Below are 24,563 nucleotides of genomic sequence, written 5' to 3' on the forward strand. Positions count from 1 at the left end.
ATATACGATACGGAGGATGCATTGACACTCAATACGCAAACTATCCTCCATGCCGGATATACCAATACAATGATAGAATAACATTAGTACAGAATCCGATGGCTTATCTTGAGCTCAGCAGCAAAAAAGCACGCCTAATTGATACAAGGTCTCATGTTTCAAGAAGATTATACACTTTCTACCGAATGCCTTGCATCCGAACCGATGCCCAAAAGGTATAGTTAATGGATTCAGTGCATCACGGCAGTGTTGGCTAACAGAACATTGACGGCTGATTCTAATGCTTTTTAAGAACTTGCTTTTGGTAACCATGATCTCTTGGTCAAGGATGATCTGTTCAAAGATGCTTATCAGGCAGCAGTCGGGAGGATAAGAACTCACCAACCAATTAGATGTTCGCTATCCTTCTGTAACTTTTCTGAGGAAATGGGAAAGAACCAAATGGGCCAACCAGTTTTTCTATTGTAGTCCAGAAACCGGTACCAGCCATCACAATTGGATGCGACAAATACCAGCTTTAGCATGAGATTTCAGCAGTGTAGAGTCCTGACGAGCTATCCAGTATCTTCTTCTGGTGCATCTTAGCAAGGAGCGGCATGTGAAGCTTTCACTGCTCGAGGTACACCGTCGTACAAACAGAATGGAGTGCAAAGAGCTGGAAAGAAAATTGTACACTCATATACCTGCACACAAGTTCTACATGGCATGACAAAGCAGAGCTTTCGTGACCTCATTATCAGCTACCAAGGTGATTATGCTGTGCAAGAAAAGAAATGGAAATTTAAAAATTCCAATCATGGATGCAGATAATTACAGGATGCACCCTTCTTGCAGTGCCCATTCTCATGGAACCTACACACTCCTCGCTGCCCTTGTCCTTTCGGCCCTTCTCCTCTCGGAGGTGGTCGTGATGACCCCCCACCGCTAGCTGACTGAGTCCTGTTCCATGAGCTTCTCCCACCACCATGCCTCAATACCCTGCCCTCTGGGTAGTCATCTCCATGATGCCTCCGTTGAGCGCCCCAGCTATCAGGATCTCTGGCTGGCGAATTCCAGCTCCTATTGCTCCCTGTTCCCCAACCAGCAATTGCATCTTTATTACCCTGCTGTGTTAGTGCACCCCAACCAAGATTCTGAATCCCATTTCCTGCTGGTGGTACTCCCCAACCAGAAAATTGGTTTGAATTTCCCTGGGAAGGTGCACACCAGCCAGTATTTGGGTTTGAATTTCCCTGGATGGGTGCTCCCAAACTAGAACTTGTTAAGTTCCCCCAAGCTGGAGCTTCCCAACGTAAGTTTGCATTTGTATTTCCCTGTACTTGTGTTCGCCAGTCAGTGTTTGCATTGTTACAAACCTGTCCCAGTGTTCCCCAACCTGCATTAGCATTTGCATTTCCCTGGGTTGGTGCTCCACTGCCTGTGTTTGCATGTCCTTGTATTGCTGTTGCCCAACCCCTGTTTTCACTTCCTTGTGCTGATCCCGTACCTACGTTAAGCTGCGGAGCCCCTCCCCAACTCGGAACATCTTTTGCCTTGGTGCCCCAGCCAGGGTTTGATAATATTGCTAATTCAACAGACGAACCTACATTCAATGGAAAAGCTTTCAGCATGTTAAAACCATCAAGCAAGACCAATCGATAGTTTTGGATGTTACCTGAGCTAGAATCAGCACCAATATCCCATCCAGAAGGCCGGGAACCTGGGGTTGGAGATGGCAATGACCACTCAATGGCAGTTGTATCTTGTGCGCCCTCCAAATTAGAATATTTTATAGGATCAGGACCTGAGAAGTGCAGCTCTCCCCCTGGGGGTGTAGGAACGGTACTAGAACCATTTGGTTCCTGTTTGTGAGCTGAAGCCGGTGCCCGTCCATGCAATTCACACACAGGCCTGGAAGCTGATGAAGTTTCTGATCTTTGAGTTGCAGTGAGCTCCAGCACATCAGATTCAGCTGTCGGTTTAATATTTGAGGCAGGATCAACTAGCTTCTCTTCCATGCCTGCTAGAGGAGGCTGCTTGTTCTGTTCTTCAGAGAAAGATTTCTGAGTGGACAAGTTTTGCATCTCACTTATGATATCTTTATCTGCCACACCTTCATCTGAATTCCTTGACAGCAATTGCATGTTATCTACTTTACGTGAAAGGTGGGCTTGTGGATCCAATGGTCTGAATGCAAGAGAGGCAGGGTCAGGATCAGACCCCTGACTTACAGAAGCTGAGCTATCATGTGCTTGAGGCCACTTCGTGGCAGGATCAGCTTCATTAGGCTGGTCTCCAGAAAACTCCTTCCCATCACCTCGAGGAGTTGGACTAGGGTAATCACTTTCAAAGCTCTGGCTCTTATTCATGGCAGAGCCACCTGAAACTGTAGCATCATTTGAAGAAATTTCTTCCTTTTTGAGGAAAAGAGATGATTGGTTTACCACAATATTTGGTGCATTAGATTCAGTAGGTTTCTGCTGAACGGATAGTGAAGGATCACCAAACTGATCTACTATCTCAAGAATCTGGGCACCACCAACATCAGCCATTCTACTCATACTAGGCACAGAAGCAGATGTGACAGACCATGAACCCTCACCATTTGATTGGTTTGGCATATTCTGATCCCCATCAGGATTTTCTGTGGGCAATTTATGTGCCCCACTGAATCCAGTAACTCGAGTGGTGCCCCAGCCAGAGTTCATAGGTTGAATAGAAGAAGCCGTAGATGCAGATGCATGTAAAGAACCTTGAACGCTAGTCCAGTCTGTCCTACTTGGCTGTTGGGTGGGAGTAGGCAGATTAGAATAATTTGTTGGTCGGGCCTTCCAAGGTTCACCAGAAGTTAGTTGAGATTGCTGGTTTAGAGGGCTCCAACTAGAATGCTGTCTTTCATAACCCTGACCACTAGCCCTTGACCCCCTAGGCCTCTCTGAATTCCATGTACTTCCATGATCTTGGCCGATATTCCATATACCAGCATATCCTTGACCCTCTCCACTTTGATAAGATGGTTGTTGGTATGGATTCCCAGAAAATGGCGCTGCAGATCTGGGGCTTTTCTGACAACTGGGCTGGCCAAACCAAGCATTATTACCCTTGACTGCCTCCATTTCCAGTGCAGACAAGTTAGCTGACCGTGTAGCCCATCTACCAGCATTTGGCAGGGTATTACCAGCAGTTGAGAAAGTAGCATTATTCTGGCTCGCACTCCAGTTGCTCCCATTCTGCATGCCTACCCATGTGGAATTATTAGTCCCTGTCCTGCCACCATATTTATCATCTCTATTACCCATTGGACCTGCAAAATTTGCAGGCTGAGGATAGCTGTTATGCTGAGGCTCCTGCTGTGGCAAACAATTCTGGGACTTCAGCACATCAGTCAATAATATAGAGTTTTCTTGCTTCTCAGTTGTTAGCCAAATTCTCAAGCCAGGTGGGAAGAATTTATTCCACTTGAGCAACTGTACCATTGAAAAGGGTCCCTGGACAATTCCAGCTGGGTCTTGATAGTGCCAGACCTTATCATTCTCACTGACGTTTGATGGTACTGAAAGTCCAGAAGGTACAGATGCTGATGTTTCACTTGCAACACCATGTGTACTTCCAGGTTTTGTAGCAAGTTGGTTATTATTCCAAATGCCAGCCTCCAGACCTGTCGCACTGGTTTGGGTATTTGGCGTTCCCCAGCTTTTTGTCCATTGTGCATCCTTACCTTGATTCCAGGACAATTCATTTGTCCTATCCGCACCATCACTATATGCGTCCAATTTGTCTTGTGCATCTTCTGTCCGGGAACCTCTGTTCAAATTGCTTGAACTTTTTGATCCCCCACTCCCATTATAATTTGATCCTGGTCCTCTGCCTGGAGGAAATAAATCCCTTGCCTTCCTACGAGACACAGATTCCCTCAACCGACTGTACTTATCTGCACACATACAAAGCAAAGTAGCATAATTTATAATATAAGAAATAAATGCCAAAGCTGCAACTAGCATGCACCAAGCCAGAAAGGCAAGGTACCTCCTTTTTTGTCATCCACTTCTTCTTCCTCAGCAGATTCATAATCTGGATCCATATGTGGGTCAGCATGGATTTCAGGAACTTCATTTAATCTGCGCATGCGTTCCTCAGGGGTGCTCAGAATGTGCAACTTTTCTACACATTCTCTAAGCGTGAAAATGGTTAAGTATTACTGAATCATTGCTTTTATATGTTTTTTAGGACAAGTTTTTTGATAAATGACATGTAGCTAACCAATTCTACAGAAACCAAATATTAGATCATATATACTTCCATTCAAGTAAAACAGGTAGTAGATCATGAGTGATTGAACAATAATATGAAGGAGCATTATAGGAAAGGTTAATACAACAACTATCTCGTAACAAATTTCAAAGATTTCCAAGAGCCCACAAAGAAGCAGGTGGGAAAACAAAAGCGCTTCATGTAGCAAGCATCACATAGAAATGTGTCAATGAGAAATCCAAAATGCAAATATCAAATCTTTTTTTTTTAAAAAAAAAAAAAAGGCTTTTTCGTGCACTAAAAGCAGTTTAAATAACAATTGCAGCAGTTATATATACAGTGTGCTCTAGAATTGGAAAGCTTTGCACAAACAGCTTGGAGACTATTTTGGACACTTCATTGCAAGTGTTGATACTTCTGAAACAAGTGCCAAACAGCTTAATTCAAAGTGTGGAGACTAATCATAGTAGCAAAGTGCCATTGTTTTTCTCTATAATGCAAAAGAGTAAACAAATGAAAGGGTTAATCAACTTCATCCTCTAGCAAAACGTATGATTATATGTTGTAAAAGATGGTTATGTTCAGTTATTTTAATGGTGGTTGTGTTGGGTATGTGGCACTCTGTCCTATTAACACTGTCACAACTTTTGGTTGTGCAATGGATATAAAAACTAATAGAGGGCTCAGCATATGATTTTCAAATATAACTTCGTAAAATGGTTCCCAAGATGCTAAGGAGCTGGAAAACTTTGTTAGCAAGGAGGTGAAGACATAACCAACAGTCATATCCCTAATGGGCGATGTTATACTACGAGGCGGCAAAGAAGCATTGCTTTAAATAGAGGCCTCCACATCATTGAGACACAAACTGCTCAGAAAATTTGAAATGCATAGGCTTTTCTATAAAAGCAAGGACTTTCTCGCCGAGAAAAGATCCAAAAGGATAAGGTACAAGGCTTGACCATGAAATACAACACTTGCCAAGCATGCCACACAAGGTTCGCCATCTCGGTGCCAGACCTTGTACCAGTACCATCCTATTACAATGTTGGTATGTGGTACGATACGAGACGGCGAGTCGGACAAAGTATCTATACAGTATGAGACAGCGTACCAGTTCGGTACCAATATGGTACGGTACACCCGATACATTATAGTATTAACCGGTACGGCAAACCTTGGTGCCACGTGTGTTTGAAATCATGGTATGATAAAAGTCAGTAAGCTCCTAGGACCTACTTGTTTGCCTGCTATTAGGCAGGCTGCAATCGAATTCAAGCATCTAAAATGACTATTTGGATGCCTGCAGTTGCAACTATAGACTGCATTTGTATTGCAAAAAATGGCCAAAATCCTAAAATTGAAAATGCATGCAAAATTGTCTATTATTCCAATTACAAGTTATAACTGGAAGTGGCCTTTCAGAGAATTCTTTACCACTTTCCAATCATTGAAATTTAATTTTATATAAATTCATATTAAATATATTAATTAGTTTAATAAATATATTATAAAATATAAATTTACTATTGTATATATACATCATTATTATTATATCAAATATATTTTCTAACATTATATTAATAGTATAAATATTATTATTACAATGGAAATATACTTCATTAAATATTATTGTATCATAATGATTCTTATTATAATCTTTATAAAACATTATAATAATAGTCATCACTATATCATAATACCTATTATATAATAATTAATAGTTATAGTAAATCATAAATATACATCTATAATTATAAAATATATCTAATTTGACAATATCAAACTATTTTATAGTGATATAATTATTATACTAACTATTGACATAATAATTCACTGACAACTTTATAATATTATTGTATTTTATATTATAATTATAAAAATAATATGATCCTTATTATACTATAACAAGAATAGTTAATAGTTTACCTTTTACAAGGGGGTAACCTTAGCAGATCATTTGCAAGGTTACCATATCTCTTTCAGCATCAAACAACCAAACAAATGTAGTTGCTTTTACAGCGTTCAATTAAAAAACCCCAGACAAAAACAATTTTTGCAACTACAATTCCAATTGCAACCTGTGTTTGAACTTCGAAATGTATGCACCTAAATGGCCCCTTAATAATGGCCTAACCATAGGAGTAAAAGAGTCGTAATATTGAGAAAACTAAGGATATCTTCTTACATTTGCAAGCATTGAGAAGCTTCTAGATTTTGAGAGATTAAAGGCGCAAGTTATAGCCTACATATGATATGAGAAGTTTGTGGATGATAGCATGGATTGTTGTATTGCTTGATATAGGGCATACCGTACCGGATGAAAACCAGTATAAAACTCAAGTCTAAGTCAGTACAGATCTTATACCGCCCCGTACTGTCTTGTACCGAGGCATACCAAGGTATGTATTGACCCATACCAAGATGTACTGGATAAAATGTGAGAAAAATGGTTGGAGAGCCGTTTTGGATCTTTGATATTTATATTCGATATAATTACAATTGATCCAAATAATCAAACAACCACCATTGGAACATTTGTATTTATATGCATCAGGATCCCGATTCATGGATCTCTCAGTTCGAGAAATAAGAGGTTCAGATGAATACTATACCAGTGCGGTACTTGGTACCAAGATCCTTGGACGATAATGACATGCATGGCTGATTATTGGAGAACACACGTCATGTTGCAAGGGTAATGGCTGCAAGTTAACTCCATTTTAGTAGCACTTTGTTCTCGCACTTGTTATAACATTGCTACCAGATGCAAAACTTGGTTGACCTTTAGAACAGATGGAAGTACAAGTAGAATAAGATGAAAACCGATGTTCTAATTAACTTAAATGGCTCAAGGAGATCAAGCCTGCAGCAAGATCCCTAAGATCTAGTGTCCCTTTAGGTGGACATCAATTAAGTAACTAATAAAGAGTTTAATAAATCTGAGTGGAAAATAATATTGTATTAATAGAGGCTAAAAGAGTTAGCATCTCGTACTTGCATAGGATAGGGGTAAGACAGATAGTGCGTCATGATCAATTAAGGGCATACATAAGAAAGTTTGCATGCACATGGGGACATGAAATGGAAATGCTAACTCTCTTTCCCATAGTCTTCCTAACAGGTGTTTTCTTTAAATAGGCCGAGGCTATCAAGTCCAATACCCTTAAGTGGTATTCTATATGACTTTAGGTGCATCAAGAATGATCGCAAAATGTTGGATAATTTTAAAACACAAAGCTAAGACTCCGACAACAACATTGCAGGAAATCATAGCCCTTGCACATGATGAGTTCAAGGCAAGCACAATGTAACCACAGGTATTTTCAAATCAGGAATTATGCCAAAGTCATACTCAACAGGCTAGAGGAAAGAGATTTCTTGGACATACAAACAAGTATCACCATGTATTGTGGAGTGATTGATTATAACCCTATTTGATTTTGATGAGCTCAAAGCAATTGAGTATATCTGATGTTATACTAATGAATTCAATCTAGTGTTTCAGCCAAATATTTGTGAATTTATGCTTAAGTGTCTCTAGCTTTGGTTCAATACATTTTGGCTAAGTTTGGAACTAAGTTTGAACCAAAGTCTGAAGCTCGAGTCGACTTCGGAAGATTACGAGTCGACTCCAAGTGTTTCAGAAGTTCTGGCACATGCTCGTGTCGACTCCGGTACACTACGAGTCGACTCCGACTGAGAACTGACAAAAAGACAGAAAGTTGATTTTCAGACCCTGTCAGCGAGTCGACTCCAGAAGGGTTCGAGTCGACTCCGATGGTTTCCAAGTCGACTTTCGATGTTTCCGAGTCGACTCCAAAGGGTAACAAAAGAAAGACAGAACAATGTATTTCAGACCCTGCAACCGAGTCGACTCCAGAAGGTTACGAGTCGACTCTTAGTTAAGTACGAGTCGACTCTCAGAGGAAAGCAAGACTAGAAGACAGAGAACCAACTTCGGACTCTGAGAGCCGAGTCGACTCCAACAAGGTGCGAGTCGACTCCGAGGCAGTTCAAGCCAAAACACAGAGGATCAGTTTTCGGACTCTGAGAGCCGAGTCAACTTCAACAAGGTGCGAGTCGACTCCGAGGCAGTTCAAGCCAAAACACAGAGGATCAGTTTTCGGATTCTAAGAGCCGAGTCGACTCCAACAAAGTGCGAGTCGACTCCGAGGCAGTTCAACTCAAAACACATAGAAACAGTTTTCGGACTCTGAGAGCCGAGTCGACTCCAAGATGATCCGAGTCGACTCGAGAAAGAAATGCAGAAAAACAGATCTCTGGAACCCTGATAACGAGTCGTCTCCAGAGGGCCGAGTCATCTCCGGACATTGGCGAGTCGACTCCAGGGTTGGCCGAGTCGACTCCAGAACGGGACAGCACTTTAATTCAAATTCTGACCAGTGGGCGAGTCGTCTCCAGTAAAGCACGAGTCGACTCCAGCAACAGCCGAGTCGACTCCAGATCGAGCGAGTCGACTCCGATCCCAACGGATACACTATCAGGAGTTGCAGATTGTGCAGAACGGCCATAAAGTGGTGTCTAACGGCTAGTTTTCAAAGTGGACTGCTTAAATAGCTAGAGTGAACAGCAGTAGACAAAAAGGGGAGCTATTCCATTCAAACAAAAAGGGATTTCCACCTACCAAAGGCTCTCAAGAGTAAATACAAGAGAAAGAAGGAAAGCGCATTGAACTTCATCCAACAAACGTTTCCTTCGCATTCAAGGCTCTCCTCTGACATCAGATCTTCAGTGCATTCAAAGAGGAGACTCAGAGTTCGAGAAGCCCCTACTTCCTCTTCCAAAATCTGTTTGAGGACTTCTAACTCTACATTATTTATATTGTTCATATTTGGTTTTTAAGAAGCTTTCCCTGTACTCTTTACAAACTGTTTTCTTGTTACTTGATTCAATCAGGGGATTGAATCAAGGTTGTTGAGGTTTGTTGGTGAGCCGAAGTTAAAACCAACGGTGTAAGGGTTCGATTGTGATCCCGAAAAAACAATCGGATGGTTCTAGTCGGTGAGCCTGTAAAAACCGACCGAGTTCGTTGTGATCTCGTGAAAACAACAAGTTGGGTTGTGAACTTGTAAAACAATCGGCTGTAATCCTAGGGATTATAGTGAACTCCCAAGTGAAGCTTGGGAAGTGGACGTAGGAGCAAGGGTTAGCTCCGAACCACTATAAAACCTCTTGTGTTTGTAATTGGTTTATTGTCTCTTCCATCTTCTCCACTCACTACAACTAGTAATCTAATTAATCTGCCTGCAATAATTTTAATTAGTTACTCATTAAGTTTTAAATTTCCAATTATTACTTAAAAGTTAAAACCCAATTCACCCCCCCCCCCCCCTCTTGGGTTGTCTTCTTGGGCAACAATGACATACAAGATATCAAAGGTTCTCCCCAGTGCAAAGAGCTAAGGTGAAGCTTCAAACAAGACAATGCTGTTTTCATAAACAAAAGGCATTCAGAATATGTAGAATATCAGATTTATTCTTTTTGTGAATCTGATGCAATTAAAGTTTAGGGGTAATTAGGAAAAGTGCAAAAAGAATTCTAATACACGATATAAGAAGTCAGTCTTCAACATAGAACACATGGAGATAAATGGAGAATAAATGATTCAAAGAATAAAAAAATGTACTTAACTAGATGTGCATAACATAAAGTAAATTTAACTTGATATACCAATGCCAATTAAGCTGAAGACCACGTCTCTAACAGGAGAAAAAAAATTAAAATAATGCCAACCTAGAAAATAACATTTTATAGTTCCAGTGCAGTAAGCAAGCATCAAATTTCCTATTAAAAACTAAAACCATAGATTTTATATTGAAAGGATATTCCTTTCTACGACCTGTTTCACTTGCACGATCACGAAGGTGACCAAGACGCAACTTCTCACTTTCCAACCACTGAGAAAAAGGAACATAAGAAATGTGCATTCTAAAGTAAGGAAAGAATTATCATTTGTGAAAGAACATATAATCGAAACCTCAAAATGATAGGCAACAATTGTATAATACTTAGTCTACTGGATAAGTACTCACATCATCAACTCTCACAGCTTGAAGAACCCTAGCTTTCTTCTGGACATCTCCCTAAAGAAATTCAAATGAAAGACATTATCAGATAGGACAATGAAGAACAAGATCACGCTGAACAACAGAATTTGAAATTCATATAGTATTACCACTGTTAGCCGACTAATCAAACCACATTTTATGCTCTGCCTTAAGCGTTTGCACTCCTCCTACAAATATAACATTGATAAGTCAAAAGAAAAAACAAAAGGAGACTTAGATAAAACATGATTACTAGAAAGCAGATGATACCAAATGTAATATATCCCTTTTTTGTTTCTTTCAAGCAAGACAGAGAAGGGAAGGATTTTCCAATACAAGGGGAATCTTGGAAGCCAAAGTTTGGAAAACTTAGTTTTGGTTGGGCCCACCATGTTTTAATTTCATAATTTTGGTCCTAGTTTCAGAGTTTCAGTGTAAAAGAGATCTGAAAAATCAAATAAAAATTAGGAAAAACAAAACCATCAGAAAACATATATCACAAAATTTTAGAATGTTTTGTATCTGTTTGGAATCACTGGATGTATGATATGGCTTTAGAATTTCAGGATAAAAGTCTTAAAATTATGATAAAACTTATAATCATGCTACAATCCAAAGAATAAAATCTAATATCTAACTGCAAAAATATTTAAAAAAGTAAAATGAACAAGTACCATCACATCAAGCACCAAGCAACAACACACAAATTATAAAATTATAACTTAATATAAATTAATTCAGAAGTCACAGCCCTATGTCTACAAGAGGTGAGTTTACTTAAGTGGCATGCGTAAGTTAATTGATATCTTCTATTATTAACAGAGTACAAAACGCTTCTTTTTTATATACCAAAATATTTAGAGAGCAACGATAGCTTTGGAGTCTCGGCAACTGTCGTAAGTAAAAAAAGTATGAATCCAGATAGGTTACATATCAGAAGGACATTTACCTGGCATTAAATGGTTACTAATATGGTACTATCTTATATGTAATTTTTTTTAATATTTTTACAGCAAGCAGAGAAACCATTTGACATAGAAGCACCTCAACGACCATATGTATGTTCACTACAATCTGAGGGTGAGGCTGAAGTGCATTTCGGAGGAAGTGGAGCTCAAGTATACAGATTTGATCTATAATGCTTTCGTTGATGATGAGGATAATCCTATGATCAGTTGGCTTATAAGCCAACAGCAGAAGCCGAAGCTTAAGCGAGGATCGCCTCCGGCCAGTTTCGTAGCTGAGGCTAGGATCGATGCAGTGCAATGGGCTAAGCGCAATATTCCACACGTTCTTCCAGCTGATCAATCACAGCCATAGGGGAGCCAGTCACCACATGACTTCTTGCCCGAGACATCTTGTCAAAGATATAATCAAGAAATGCTTAGACGAGGCGACTACGCTATCCAGTTGACTCTATCAGAAGGGTGACATACATCCTCCCAGCATAGCCAGGCAGAGAGGGCCGTGAAAGGTAAGAAGGTAGTTGCCCAGCACACAAAAAAAAACGAAAGGTACATGCATCCCTAATGGAGAGTATTGAGGAGTCAATACACTCAGATTCAGAGACCAGGAGAGAGTGGATGACAGAAGACAACTATTTATGAGACACATGTGCAGGCTGGTCTTTGATTTATCGGTGAGTCCTAGTTTACGCATACTATATAGGATAGAGATAGGCTGGTCTAGTGGTCATGGATCTGCCGGCCAAAGAGAGAGTGGATGACAGAAGACAACTATTTATGAGACACATGTGCAGGCTGGTCTTTGATTTATCGGTGAGTCCTAGTTTACGCATACTATATAGGATAGAGACCACGGTGCACGATCTGGTAGAGCCCGCAAGAATACGAATGCATATAAAAGACGGGCTCCTCGAGGCTCAGGAGGACATGATATAGCTACAGATGATTTCGCATGCGAAGTAGGATCCATAAATGTATCAAGTTCCAAGTCGTATATTGGATCCTATTACCCGCAGCCACAGGCAACTTGTGACCCATATGGATGCAGTTATGAATATGATGCGTCTGAAGCATCTTTTGATGGCTACTATCCTAGACAATTCGGAGCATCTTACAATTCAGATTTTGCAGCCGGCATATCCGGATCAGCTCCTTTACAGCTATATTATCAGCCAAAGGATACTTCTCAAAGTCAGAGCTTCAGCAAGAGATCCAAGAGTGCTTATAACTTGGTGTGTGTTCCTTATGAGATGAAAGTACAAGAGTACAACGCCGCTTGGTTAGAGAGATGGGCTAATGTGCCTCCTGACTATACTGATGATTGGATATGCATCGCCACTCGATCCGATTTTAGATATCAATAGGTATTTATTGGACTTGAAATGTATGTAATTGATTGTATTATTTTTTAATTTTCACGTCACTACTTGATTTGAAGATATTTTATATTGTTTATTTTATTAATTGTATCGTTTTAAAGCAATAAGATGCATCATCTAGATTAAACCGAAATCATAGAAACATCAAAAAAATAGCAAATTAGATTTAAAATCATTGAAAAAATTCAAAAAGAGTGATTACCAATTAAATAATCTTGAAAACACCAAAAAAAACGGAGTGCGGGTTCGTGAACCGGCACGCTCTACCCCTACCGGTTCGGTACGATATCGAACCGTACCAGGCGCCGACCGGTATGGATTCTGGTACCGGTTCGGCAGACCTTACTCCAAATATGAGGGGGAAGAAACATATTTTTTCTTAATGCTAAGAAGTTAATGCTAAAATATGAAGTAGGGATTGGAATCTATAGATTTGATTGGTGATCAAAACGATGAGCTTGTGAAAGTTAATTCTATCATCAAAAGTTAGACCATCTTATCTCAATTATCCACTATACTTTATAGATTTTTCTTTTACATATATACATGAGCATAGGTATTTATGTATACATACATGTATGTATAACATATGCACATATATTTATCGGCATTCCTAGCCATATCATGCCCTACTTTTTCAATATTTGTCATATTAATGTATCCATCTCTTATTCTATCCATATCCTGTATCCATGTCCATGCTTCATGGCATTGGGGCAACTTCAAGCATGTAAAGGTTCCCATCATGAAATACAATGAAACCATTACGCTTGTATACTCATTTTCTTGGTTGTGTTGCCGGACAAGGTCAGACAGAAAGCAGAAACTACAGAGAGACAACAAATACCAACCTCAGTGAAGTCCTGATTTGAGATGACATCAATAGTTACAACCTCCATCTTGTCTAAATTTAATATCTGCAGTGCAATATCTGTTGTTTTCTTTCCAATTTTGTATTTTTCTGCAAACATTTGTGTCCCTGCACAGAAAAGATTGACAATTTGTCATCTTTAAACATTCTGAGCTCAATCTGCATGAATAAAAAGGATACATAACCATAACCATCAAGCCTTGTCCCAACTATTTATTCAGCTTTGTGAATCCTCATTTGCCAAGAATCCATACTTAACAGGAAAAAGAACTTACCAACAACTTGCACGAGGCGATACATGTCTTGCCGCTGACCTGTACCAGGAATCCTTATCCTTACAAAGGATCCAACAATTTTCTCATTGAAAGTGTCAGTATCATCAATCAAATCCTCCATCAAGTTGCGACGGAGGTAAATCAGATTGATGTTATGAACATCTATTGCTGCATAATCATCAAGATTGGTCTGCAGTTCTCTTCCTTCAATCTTTTTACGGCACTTCCTTCTCTTATCTAAACTCATTTTTGCTGTTGTATCACTGTATCCTTCAGCATCAACTTGACCAGAATCAGGATCTATAACTACTGCTTGATTGTCATCTGCATCTGCCTGTGATGCCTCTTTTATAAGAAAGTGTGATTCTAGAAGCTTTAACATTTCAAAATGCCCCACACGGGCCTTCCCAAATAAGTTCTGAAGCCGTGGATCACAAACAATTTGACTTTTTTTACGAGGATCACGAAGGTTATTTCGTTTTATATACTCGAGCAAAAGAGCCTGAACATCAAACTGCGTCAGAAAAGATTTATCACCATTTTTCATGTGTGCCACAAATTCTAAAAGCTCTTGCGAAGCCCACTCAGGATATTCAGGCATGGACATCGTTTCACCATCTACTTCTTTAGCTGAACTTTCATCATCAACAGTATTCCGAGAACGCTTTCTCACTTTTTTTCTGGAAGAAGTGCTGCCATCATGGTATCCTGAGGAGCTCTCAGAGCTATCTTCTTGGTCATCATTAGCATTATATAAATCATCAGAAGATTCCTCATTGTATGCAGAAACACCAGATCCTTTCCATGGATTTTTAGCATTTTTCAGCTCTTCTAATGTTAACACTAGTTTTCTTTTCTGATATAACCAATATTCCTTGAACAAATATTCCCAACTATTCCTATCATTAAAATCAACACCAACCTGTAACAAATACAAAAAAGCAAGACATGAAAAAAATAAACCATAGGGCTATTAAAATGCATGTTAGATTTATACCAAATTCATTCTGATTTAAGTGCAAATAAGTAAAAGATGGGGCAATTCACGATGTTTGTAAAGGGTTTAGCAACAATACAGACACATGGAATTTCAGAGTTACAAGCAATGGCATGATAAGAGTATAAAGAACATTAATAATAAAGCATTGGTTACAATACTCATCGCTGTTCTGTTAATAACTCACCACCACAAATCAATTCTACACTATCATTTTCAGAGACTGGAACTATTGCTTACTCAGAGAAATACACTTTTTAAAATGCTGGCACTGGAGTCTAGATATAGCAATTTTCGTTAGTAATACGTGATATAAATATATCATTTGGTTAGGCACTCAGGCCTATATGAGATATTGCTATTAAGAACCCCAAAATACAACAATAACCTCTCAAAGAAAGGGCCTTATCTCTGAAGTTGCAAGCACATGGACCTGCAAATATGAGTCACATGCACATCATATAACATGATCAGGTCACAAGTACAAGCATGAAGCGCCAGGGAACCATGATTCATTTATATCAAGTAGATGTGCAGGAAAAGTATGAGTTCCCAGACCAAACTGCAAACCAGTCCCCAAGGGTTTGCTGAAGAAAGCCTCCAAGTGAATGTCCTACGAATTTGGATTATTGTGAAAGTCTTGTCAAGTTCGATTCTTTCAGGCACTCTCAGTCTAATTATCCCGTTTCTCTTAAAGAGTTGCCTTGCTTTTATGAGCGAGTTTGTCTGCATGTTTGAACCGTTCCTTGAGTCCATTAGTTTGTTAGTTAGCAATCTAACAATAGTTTTATCAGGACAGCTCCTGGTAGGTCATGTTAGAAATTAAGGGCAGTTATTATAGTAGCTATTATTTAAATCTATACCGAAAATGTTTTTTTTTAATGAGAAAGTAGTATTAAATAGTCTTATGACCCCTTTTTCTTTTGCATAACTGTAGACAAGAAAAAGTGGAATCAAATTGTTAGATAGCAATCAGAAAACTTCTGGTTATTTCCAGTATTATCCCTTCTTCCCTTGCATGATGGTTTCCACGTACTTAGATCTAGGCTTTACTTGGCTCGAGGATGGACCCTATTATTTTGGTTTGCTTATCATTAAAATCTGATGGGAAAATCAGATCTACACTAGTTCTAGATCTCATGGTGGAAAGTTTTGCATCAAAAGACTATTACAACTGCAAGATTCTAATGGCAAAGCACAAGTTTGAGCAACCCCTTTAGCATTTAACAAACACAAATAATGATTATAAGCCTGACCTGGACCCCATCCATAGGCCCAACGGTTGGTTATGGGTCCAAAAATGGACGAATCAAAAAATTTGGGTCCAGGTCCAAGTCTTGTAAAAATGTATCCAACCCAAACCAGGCCCAACCTGGTCATATTATATGCTACAACATGGGATGGATTTTACGAACCAGGTCTGATCCAAATCTGGATTTGATCCAGTCCTGTTCCAAACTTAAGTTTCCCTTGTAGATAATATATAGTTCTATATATATCCATCACATTTCTCACAAAATCTATCAATTACACTTTAAACATGTCAGAGGTAAACTGTTTTAAGGGCATGATGGGAATTAAATTTACTAAATATTGCTACCTGCTTGGGATCAAACCCTGTCCAATATGTACCTGATCGAAACCTGGTGAGTGCTGGACAGTGTATGTTCTTAACATACCTAGGCTCGACCCATAGAACCAATGAATCTTATGAAAGCTTGACTATTCTGACCTAGACTAACTATATCCTTTAGGGCTCGTTTGGTTCGCGGGAAGTATTTTCCCTCCTAGGAATATGATTCTTGGGAATCAGATTCCTAGGAAGAGGATACCTAGGAAAGTACTTTTGACATGTTTGGTTAACCATGGGAAAGTGACTAATTTTCAAAGTGCTTATGTTTGGTTGACCATCCATTTTCCTAGGAAAGTTATGTATAATTCCTATTATGCCCTTAATAAAAATTAGGTCTTTAATGCCTCTTTAATGCTTCTTTAATGCTGAAGGGTCTTTTTGGGAAAAAAAAAAAGGAGTGATTCCCACCTCATGGGAAAGTAACTTTCCCATGTTTCTCATGGGAAAGACTTTCCCATGAAATGTGGGAATCATATTCCCAAGGGAATACAACTTTCCCATCTCTCTCCTTTGAAAACTCCAACCAAACAAGAGGCATTTCATTAATTTTCCGTTGACCACACTTTCCCCCCTCGTTTTCCTGCGAACCAAACGAGCCCTTAATGGGTACGGTTTCGGTTAAAAAATTTAGACCTGAACCCCTATTTGTCCAATGCTGGTTTGGGAGGACTCAAACCCAAACCAACCCAATAGCATACTTAATCATGAAATAGATGGGGGCTTTCTATGTGCTACAAGGTGGAGGAAGAATCTATAACCTTGGTTACTATAGGACAATGACAAAAGCATCTTTAGCTTCAATAGAGCTTGATGATATTATAATTAGATCTTAAGTCTTTTAGCTTTCTTTTTAACTCTTTTCAGCTTTCCTTTTGATCTTTTAAGCCCCCCAAGGACCCTACTATAATAAATAATCCTTAGTATGGCTTTTTTTTTTGCAATTGAATGAGTAGTATGGCTTTTTATGCAATTGAGCGAGTTACCACGTGGCAGCATTTTAGTTGTCCAAGGAGACACCATACCATTGGTTAATATTGAGTCTCATTCAATGGCTAGAGAACATTTTTTTGGAAAGCAAAGGACATGTAGAAGAAAAGGAAAGATTAGCTACTTATGGAAGGTAATCTACAATCAAAAATTCTCCAATCTAAGGTGATCTCCAATCAATGATCAACCAAATATGGAAGGATCTCGAGCCAAGGAAGGTCCCCAAGATTTGAGCAAAAATAGAATAATATTTAATCCAAAGATTCTATCAAATATGGGAGACAACGAAAGCGTTTCAATCAAGATAAATATGGAAAAAGAGGAGAGAGTCCACATGTACCAGGATCCACACAAAATTTATATTGCCCATCATTATTCCTTTATTTTGTTGTACCTTCCCCTTGTAGATGATAGGGAGATGCTACAAAAGCCAAACAATGGTGTAAGTTCTGATCACAGATAAACTAATAAGAGTTTCTTTCTTGCAAGTAGTGTGAGACCATTGATCCCCTCTTAGAACAAGACAGGCTCCCGTCTACCTCCCAACTTTTTCTCCACTTAAACTGAAACCACCATTTTGCCCTTACCCAACCAATCTTTCAAAACCTGAAGTCCATCACCAAGCCCCATTTCAGCATGCTGTCCAAAATTATAACCACATACAACACTACAATAAATGCTCACTTATCACCTCCAAATACTTTTTCCCATCATCCTACCTTAGATCCCTGCAATTCCACACCAAGATCAAGAACTACAAACCCATGTCCAGCCCCTAAATATGAGTGGATTATTTGGCTTTTGACCATGGCATGACATCAACATCAGTTCAAAGTGCAAGACACTACAGCAAATCAGCAACTCTGTCGATTCCATGGTAATATTATCTTGAACTAAGCACTCACTTGTCTTTCATGAACTAGTTTACTTTTCTACAAATGATGCATGCTCTCAGCAGGTTAACCTGATCATTTTTTTCTTCAATTGCATTGAAATCCTATTAACTATTTTCCATCCACACCTAAACCTGAAGTATGATTCCTCATATTCTTACTTATTAGTAAATCCTAGTGACCCTATTTGATGTGTCACACCACAATAAAAGATTGGACAGAGAAGATCCAACTGTTGCCGATCAAAATGAAAAGCACTTCAATAATCAACCATTGCAATTTGAAATTCCCATAAGACTTCAAGACCAAAGATCATGATTCACCTAAAACCAAAAATTAATTGGTTGCAACTGATGGTTAATTTGGGATCAATGGTCCAATATGGCTCCATCCAAAGGCCAATTGATTTTTAAATAAATAACTTAAGTAGAAAAGGTCCTTGACACCTCTTCCCTTTGCATCATGTTGTCTCAAAACCAAAACATCATGTTGTGTCACTAGAACTACTTATCTAGGAAGAATTGATGCATTGGCAAGAATCTCCAAAACATGTGGCCTCTTGTCTAGGAATGTAATTCTTCAAATTCATCTTAACTTTGCCAAGAGTGAGCTATTGGAAGTAATGTCATCTTCATTCATACAACACCAAGGCCGACTGGCATCTAAATCTTAATCACAATAGATCTGATGCCAGTGGTACTTTATGAATATGGACTATTTTGCTAGAATTGTTCAATTACATGCAATTAAGACATCCTTTTGGTTTACTCTGTCAAAATAAAGAATGCAGAATAATGGTTGCATCTCCAAACTTTAACAATTCCACTGGTCAAGAATATAAAAAATAACATGCCTAATGATTTGAAGTTCTACATGTACATACAACACTAGATTTCAAGTAGCACAACTTTTTGGAATCCATCTAAACTTGCTACATAAGAGACAACAAGTTTCAGTAGCCCTTTATCAAATATTATGCTCTTTCTTATTGGTCTGCACAACTGGGGGAAGTCCATTTCCCTCATATTGCCACCCAGAGCCTACCAAGCCACTCGCCAAGAAGGCATCTGGATGCCTTAAGGCATCTTAATAGCCTTTTTATCTGGACACCTTAAGGCATTTGGATGCCTTTGTCATGAGCATAAAAGTTTCAGGTGACAGAAGTGCAACAAAATAGTGAATATATCATATAAACCTGAGATGCAAGCAACCAATAAGGACAGAACTAGTAGGTTCCTGAGCTCATATTAAGAGGAAATCAAAAAGGAAAAAACATCAATCAATTATTCTCTCAAATTTATAGAGTACATCTTTGATCATGACTTGCCATTTGAAAGTTAAGTGTATAATTTCAGATGTATTCTCCTTTAAAAGAAACCAATAAATCCAAGTAACTATCAATTTTTCAGGAAGGAACATAGAATGTATCATGTATAAGTCAGATCGAGAACACACCTTATTCTCATTTCCATTCTCACTTGATTCTATCAACATTACAGTGCTATAGCAAGTCTCACAGAAGCCTTTGCTCCCTCTAACAGAAAAAAATTTAGCTTCTCGAATGCAAACTTTGCACAGAGAATAGGTACAGGTATAGCACATGTACTGAGCTGCCCTTTCACATATGCTACATATATGCCAACCTGAGATGCAAAGTAAAAACAACCAGATGTTGACGAAGATCCACGACACAATAAAACCATAGAAAAGTTCCAACGGCTTTATAAACCAAAATAGCTAGATATAGAGAATAACAGCAATGTCCTATTTTATTGACCCAATATTTTGCTATCAAGGACAATATTCCACAGGAAAAGAGAACAAGGGGGAATTTGCAAAACAAAGTACAAAAATAAACATTGATATATATTAAAGCAAAAGGGCAACCATAAGTTATGAGGATTATCAAGAGCACAAGTAAGAGCAACTGACTGATTAGAATCCTTAAATTACAATGCTTCTCTAACTACCCTCCTCGCAAATACTTGTAACATGTCTTTTCTGCCGTCTCCACTTTCTGACAGCAGTTATGCTGATAAAGTTTTCATGACAATCAGCTTTTCAAGATATTTTTCTTTTCCCTTTTTTTATTTTATAAACCCTTACTGTAGAGCAGCTGTTGAACCCTTACCATAGAGCAGCTGTATAAATTACCTCTTATAAAATTTACATCAAACAATATCAAATATAAAAATGTTAAGAGTATGCCATTTCCATAACAACTCCAAACCATTCCTCATGAAAGTTGAGCATCTAATGCTCAAATGAAAGTGTGGTTGCATGCGTTTTCTACCTTGATTTGTTTCTGATAATATACATCATGGATGAGCTAATCTATGTTATAAGAATGCACAAATATTTACAGTTTCAGCCAAAAGATATGATAAAAACCCACAAAGTTCGTAACTAGAAAATATAAAAATAAAGGAAACTAAATAGTCAAGAAAAGCGAATAACGTATCATTTCAAGTAATTTTGTTTGGTAACTTTAGGGTAAGAATTTTGTGATTCTATGCTAAAACAATAGATAAAATAAATAAAATCTTTAAAAATAAAAAAGGATGCAAAAAATATATTTCAAATTATTTCCAATATTTTTGTACTGTTTGATGATAATTTAACACAAAAAATGTCCATGAGATTTGAGCTCAAGAATAGGCAAATTGATAATGAATACCTAAAATAAATATCTTTATGATATGTTGTCACAAATCTCAATCCTTGGAAAAGCACTACCAAAAGTTATAGCCATGTATAAATTCTTCACTTATAGCCTGTTTGGCTAACGAAACCCCTAATTTATAACTCGTGAACAAAGGATGTGGATTTTTGAAATGAAAGGTTTAAGAGGTGAGGGTACCCACCAATTACAATTAGCGCTTTCATCCTATCACAGATCTTACAGATTCATTATCTTTCTAATCCTTTATCACAAATCTTACAAATCTTATTAAAACTCAGATCCCTTGAAAAAACATTATCAAAAGTTATAGTCTTGTATAAACTCTTCACTTATCGCCCGTTTGCCTACCATAGGTCCAAAACCCCTAATCTAAGGGGATAACACTAGAACAAAGAGTGTGGCATTTCCAAATGAATGGTCAGAGAGGTGAGGGAATCCACCAATCACAATAAAACCTTCGAGGATAGCATAAATCATCTTTTGTGTGGATTTTGTTATCCCTTACGAATAGGGATTAGCAGCCCGAGGGGCAATCCAATTTCTATATTTTCTTCATATCTATGATATTCCAATTGATAAGCTTTTTAATGTGGATGGTGAATACCAACATACAACCAAGCCATTAGACAAAGTGAATCAAGAAACATCATTGTGCAGTTTCCCTTTTTTTTTTCTTTTCCGTACTCCTCGATGAACCACCAGTATGCTCCATCATATCTACATATTGGACAATGCTCACTGAATATCCAACTTATTAGTTTGGGCGTAATAACCAAGCCTGGATTCAGCAACAATGTGAAAAGTCAACCCATTCAGCAGTACTACCATTTTGTGACACTTCAATGCATTTCGTCCCTTTGTACACCTTTCTTTCACGATCTTCAAATGTGCATGATTCAACAGTCTATCGCCATCAAGACATACTTTCATCATCAAGACATACTTTGAATCATGTTTTAGGCAAAACCTGTTTACAGGTCAAATACAAAATTAAATTGTGAATCTCTTGTGATTGATGATCTAGGCTTGCAACAAGATGAAATGGTTGTCAGATGTGAAATACATGTCATAGATTTAACCGAAAATCAGATATATCATGAGATGGCTGAGAACATTCAGGTATGAAATTGCTTCTTCATCAAGAATATGTCTGAAGGATATCATACAATACATAACCAATAAATATGATTACCAAGATTGCCCCTGTTAGCAAGTTCAAGTACTTCTTGGACTTGATTGACATTTGAAGTAGTCATATGGTGTCCCTACAAAGCTTTTTGGATAAGACGATAAAGGCGCATCTGTGGGGCTTACAAGCCTAGGGTGGAGATTTGCTGCAGTGGTGTCTTGTACTTGGATATCAGCAAAGAGAATGGCCTCTCCATGAGCCATCATCATAGTGGCTAGAGCTTAATTAGATCTTGTACTTCATCCTATGTGTGTTTGACACTTCGGATTTAGTGTATCTTCTTTGAATTTTGGAGTTTTGAGTAGCAGCAAGCTACGATTTGTAAGAGATCTTGTAACTTCAAGAAATCAACCATCTATAATACATATTATGGTAAAGCTTCCTCTGTTGTCCCCACCGATGGTCATATCCCTAGTGCCAAACCACATGTATATTTTTTTCCCTTTCTCTTTTTAGCATGTGATTTGTTTTCTATGGTCATTTTTTATTGCCCATAGAACCCTATATTTGGAATTTCGCCACAATAGTTATAAATTCATTGGCATAGTCATATGAAATTTGATTTTTGTCTCTTAATTCCATTGCAAAAGAGGGTGACTCTGCATTCTTGCACAACCGTAACATCAACTACCACCTATTCATTAATGGACTCCTAAAGCTTGGCTTGCTTTTACATTTGTTTGATGTTCCAAGAAAATTGGATGTAAAGAGAGTAATGTTGGCATGGAATTTGCTAATTTGTTCTATGTTCCAAGAAAATTGGATGTAAAGAGAGTACTGTTGGCATGGAAGTTGCTAATCAGATGCTATCTTGCCAATATACAGAAGTTATTCCTACTCCAGGTTGAGGAAACTGTAGATGCAACCTGAATTAAGCTAAAGCATCAATCCTTAGAACAAATGCATGGAAGGTACTTTAGTACCCTCTCAATTCCTTGAATTGCTTCATTTATTTTCTTTGCTGTATCACGCTCTGGAGCAATGTATTTATCTGAGCAACCTTTATAAAAGAAACAAAGTGATCAAACCATCGAGTCAAGAAGGTACATGGTCCGGATAAATGCCATTGGTCAAACAAAACCGAAATTTTGCTATCACAGAAATGAACCCGCTAAACCGACACAGCAATGTAAGATTGCTGAGTCTGCTGAACTTAATACCATGCACAGTCATGAATCATATGCTCCATTTTTTTTTTCTTATTTTCAACACCATGAACATGTACAATACTACGTAACCATCTAATCGCCAACTGAAATGGCCCATTCCAAAATCCAACTCCACATTAAAGAGTCAGCATACTCGTGTAATTGTGAATAAACAAATAACGAGAACAATATGGTAAACTTACCACAATTCCACCGTCCCCTCGTGCGAAAGAAGGCATCATCCCTGTTGACACATGCCGGGTGATACACCTTTGAACAACCCCTAGAACAAAAAACATCGTTTGAACCAGAAGATCTTCTGACAACAAAACCATCATCGAAACCCTAGAAACGACACACCGAGAGACAAAACCTACTCACCTACGATCACAGACCACAAGATTACCCCCATCGAAGCATATGAAGCACACTTCCTCCTCCTCCTTCCTCTTCGCCGGCGGCGCCCTTCCGCCGCCCTGGGCCTTAGGCGGTCGGCCGCGCTTCCGCTTGCCGATGCCCTGGCTCGCGGCCTCAGCCGCGGGGTCCGCAATTTCCACGCCCATCTTAACGGCCTCCTCTCCCGCGGTAGCATCTCCAGGAGCAGCCGGCTCGAAGGCAGAAGCCTCCTCCTCGTCTCCGGTCAGGGGAGACGGGCGGACGGAGGGAGAGAACAGAAGCTGCGAGTCGTCCACCTCGGTTGCTCCAATCGCCTGTGCTCCCCCCTCCCCCTCATCCTCCCAGCGGGGGAAGGTGGCCTCCTCGTTCTCCGGTGGCGGCGGGGGCGGCTGCTCCTCCCCGATCGGGAAGAGGGTACGAACGTCCAGGAGCTCGTCTTCTCCGCCGTCCATGGATCGAGACCTAGGGTTTAGACAACACCTTGGCGTTCGCCCTTCGCTATAGGAGAGGATGTGCGGGGGGCTTTGTTCTTTGGTTGCGAAGGCACTCCGTCGGCGAGAAGAGGAAGCGAGTTCTGATGTGCGATGGGATTTTAATGAGTTTTTTAATGGCTTTTTCCTTTTGGCGGTGGCTTCGGGAAAGGACTTGGGGAAGTTGAGGGCGGTCGCTTCCTGTGAGTGAGAATGACGCCCAACGCCACACGAGCGCCGTGAGTGGGGCGGTTTGGGGAATTTATATGTCTGGATCTGGGGTAGAATTCAAGGTTCAGACACCGAAACTTTGCTTTCCCTTTCTTTACAGTGTTCGGATTGGGAGTGTTTGGGAGGGAAATAGATGGCTAAAATT

The 24,563-nt window shown here is 39.1% G+C and overlaps 1 protein-coding gene across 4 annotated transcripts; it reads right to left on the reverse strand.

Moving 5' to 3' along the window:
* Nucleotides 1–83: 83 nt before the first annotated feature.
* LOC103708491 (uncharacterized) lies at nt 84–24,461 on the reverse strand. Of its 4 annotated transcripts, none has more exons than XM_089929704.1 (12): nt 23,703–24,461; nt 23,525–23,604; nt 19,757–19,944; nt 13,792–14,713; nt 13,497–13,624; nt 10,430–10,489; nt 10,287–10,337; nt 10,081–10,151; nt 4,006–4,157; nt 1,655–3,910; nt 815–1,582; nt 84–683 (listed from the first exon to the last, which is right to left on the reverse strand). In XM_089929704.1, exons 1-12 carry the CDS (start codon nt 24,167–24,169, stop codon nt 676–678), a joined length of 5,151 nt encoding a protein of 1,716 aa, XP_089785830.1. In that variant the 5' UTR covers nt 24,170–24,461; the 3' UTR covers nt 84–675. The 4 variants fall into 4 exon arrangements, with proteins under 4 accessions (XP_089785830.1, XP_089785831.1, XP_008791654.4 ...); XM_089929705.1 differs by adding an exon at nt 21,810–21,951 and having other exon boundaries at nt 84–1,582; nt 23,703–23,762; XM_008793432.6 differs by having other exon boundaries at nt 84–1,582.
* Nucleotides 24,462–24,563: the final 102 nt, after the last annotated feature.

This window comes from Phoenix dactylifera, chromosome 3 (genome assembly GCF_051530095.1).
Source record: "Phoenix dactylifera cultivar Ajwa chromosome 3, Ajwa_hap1_PhDact_Kaust_v1.1, whole genome shotgun sequence".
In the NCBI taxonomy this organism is placed as follows: Eukaryota; Viridiplantae; Streptophyta; class Magnoliopsida; order Arecales; family Arecaceae; genus Phoenix; species Phoenix dactylifera.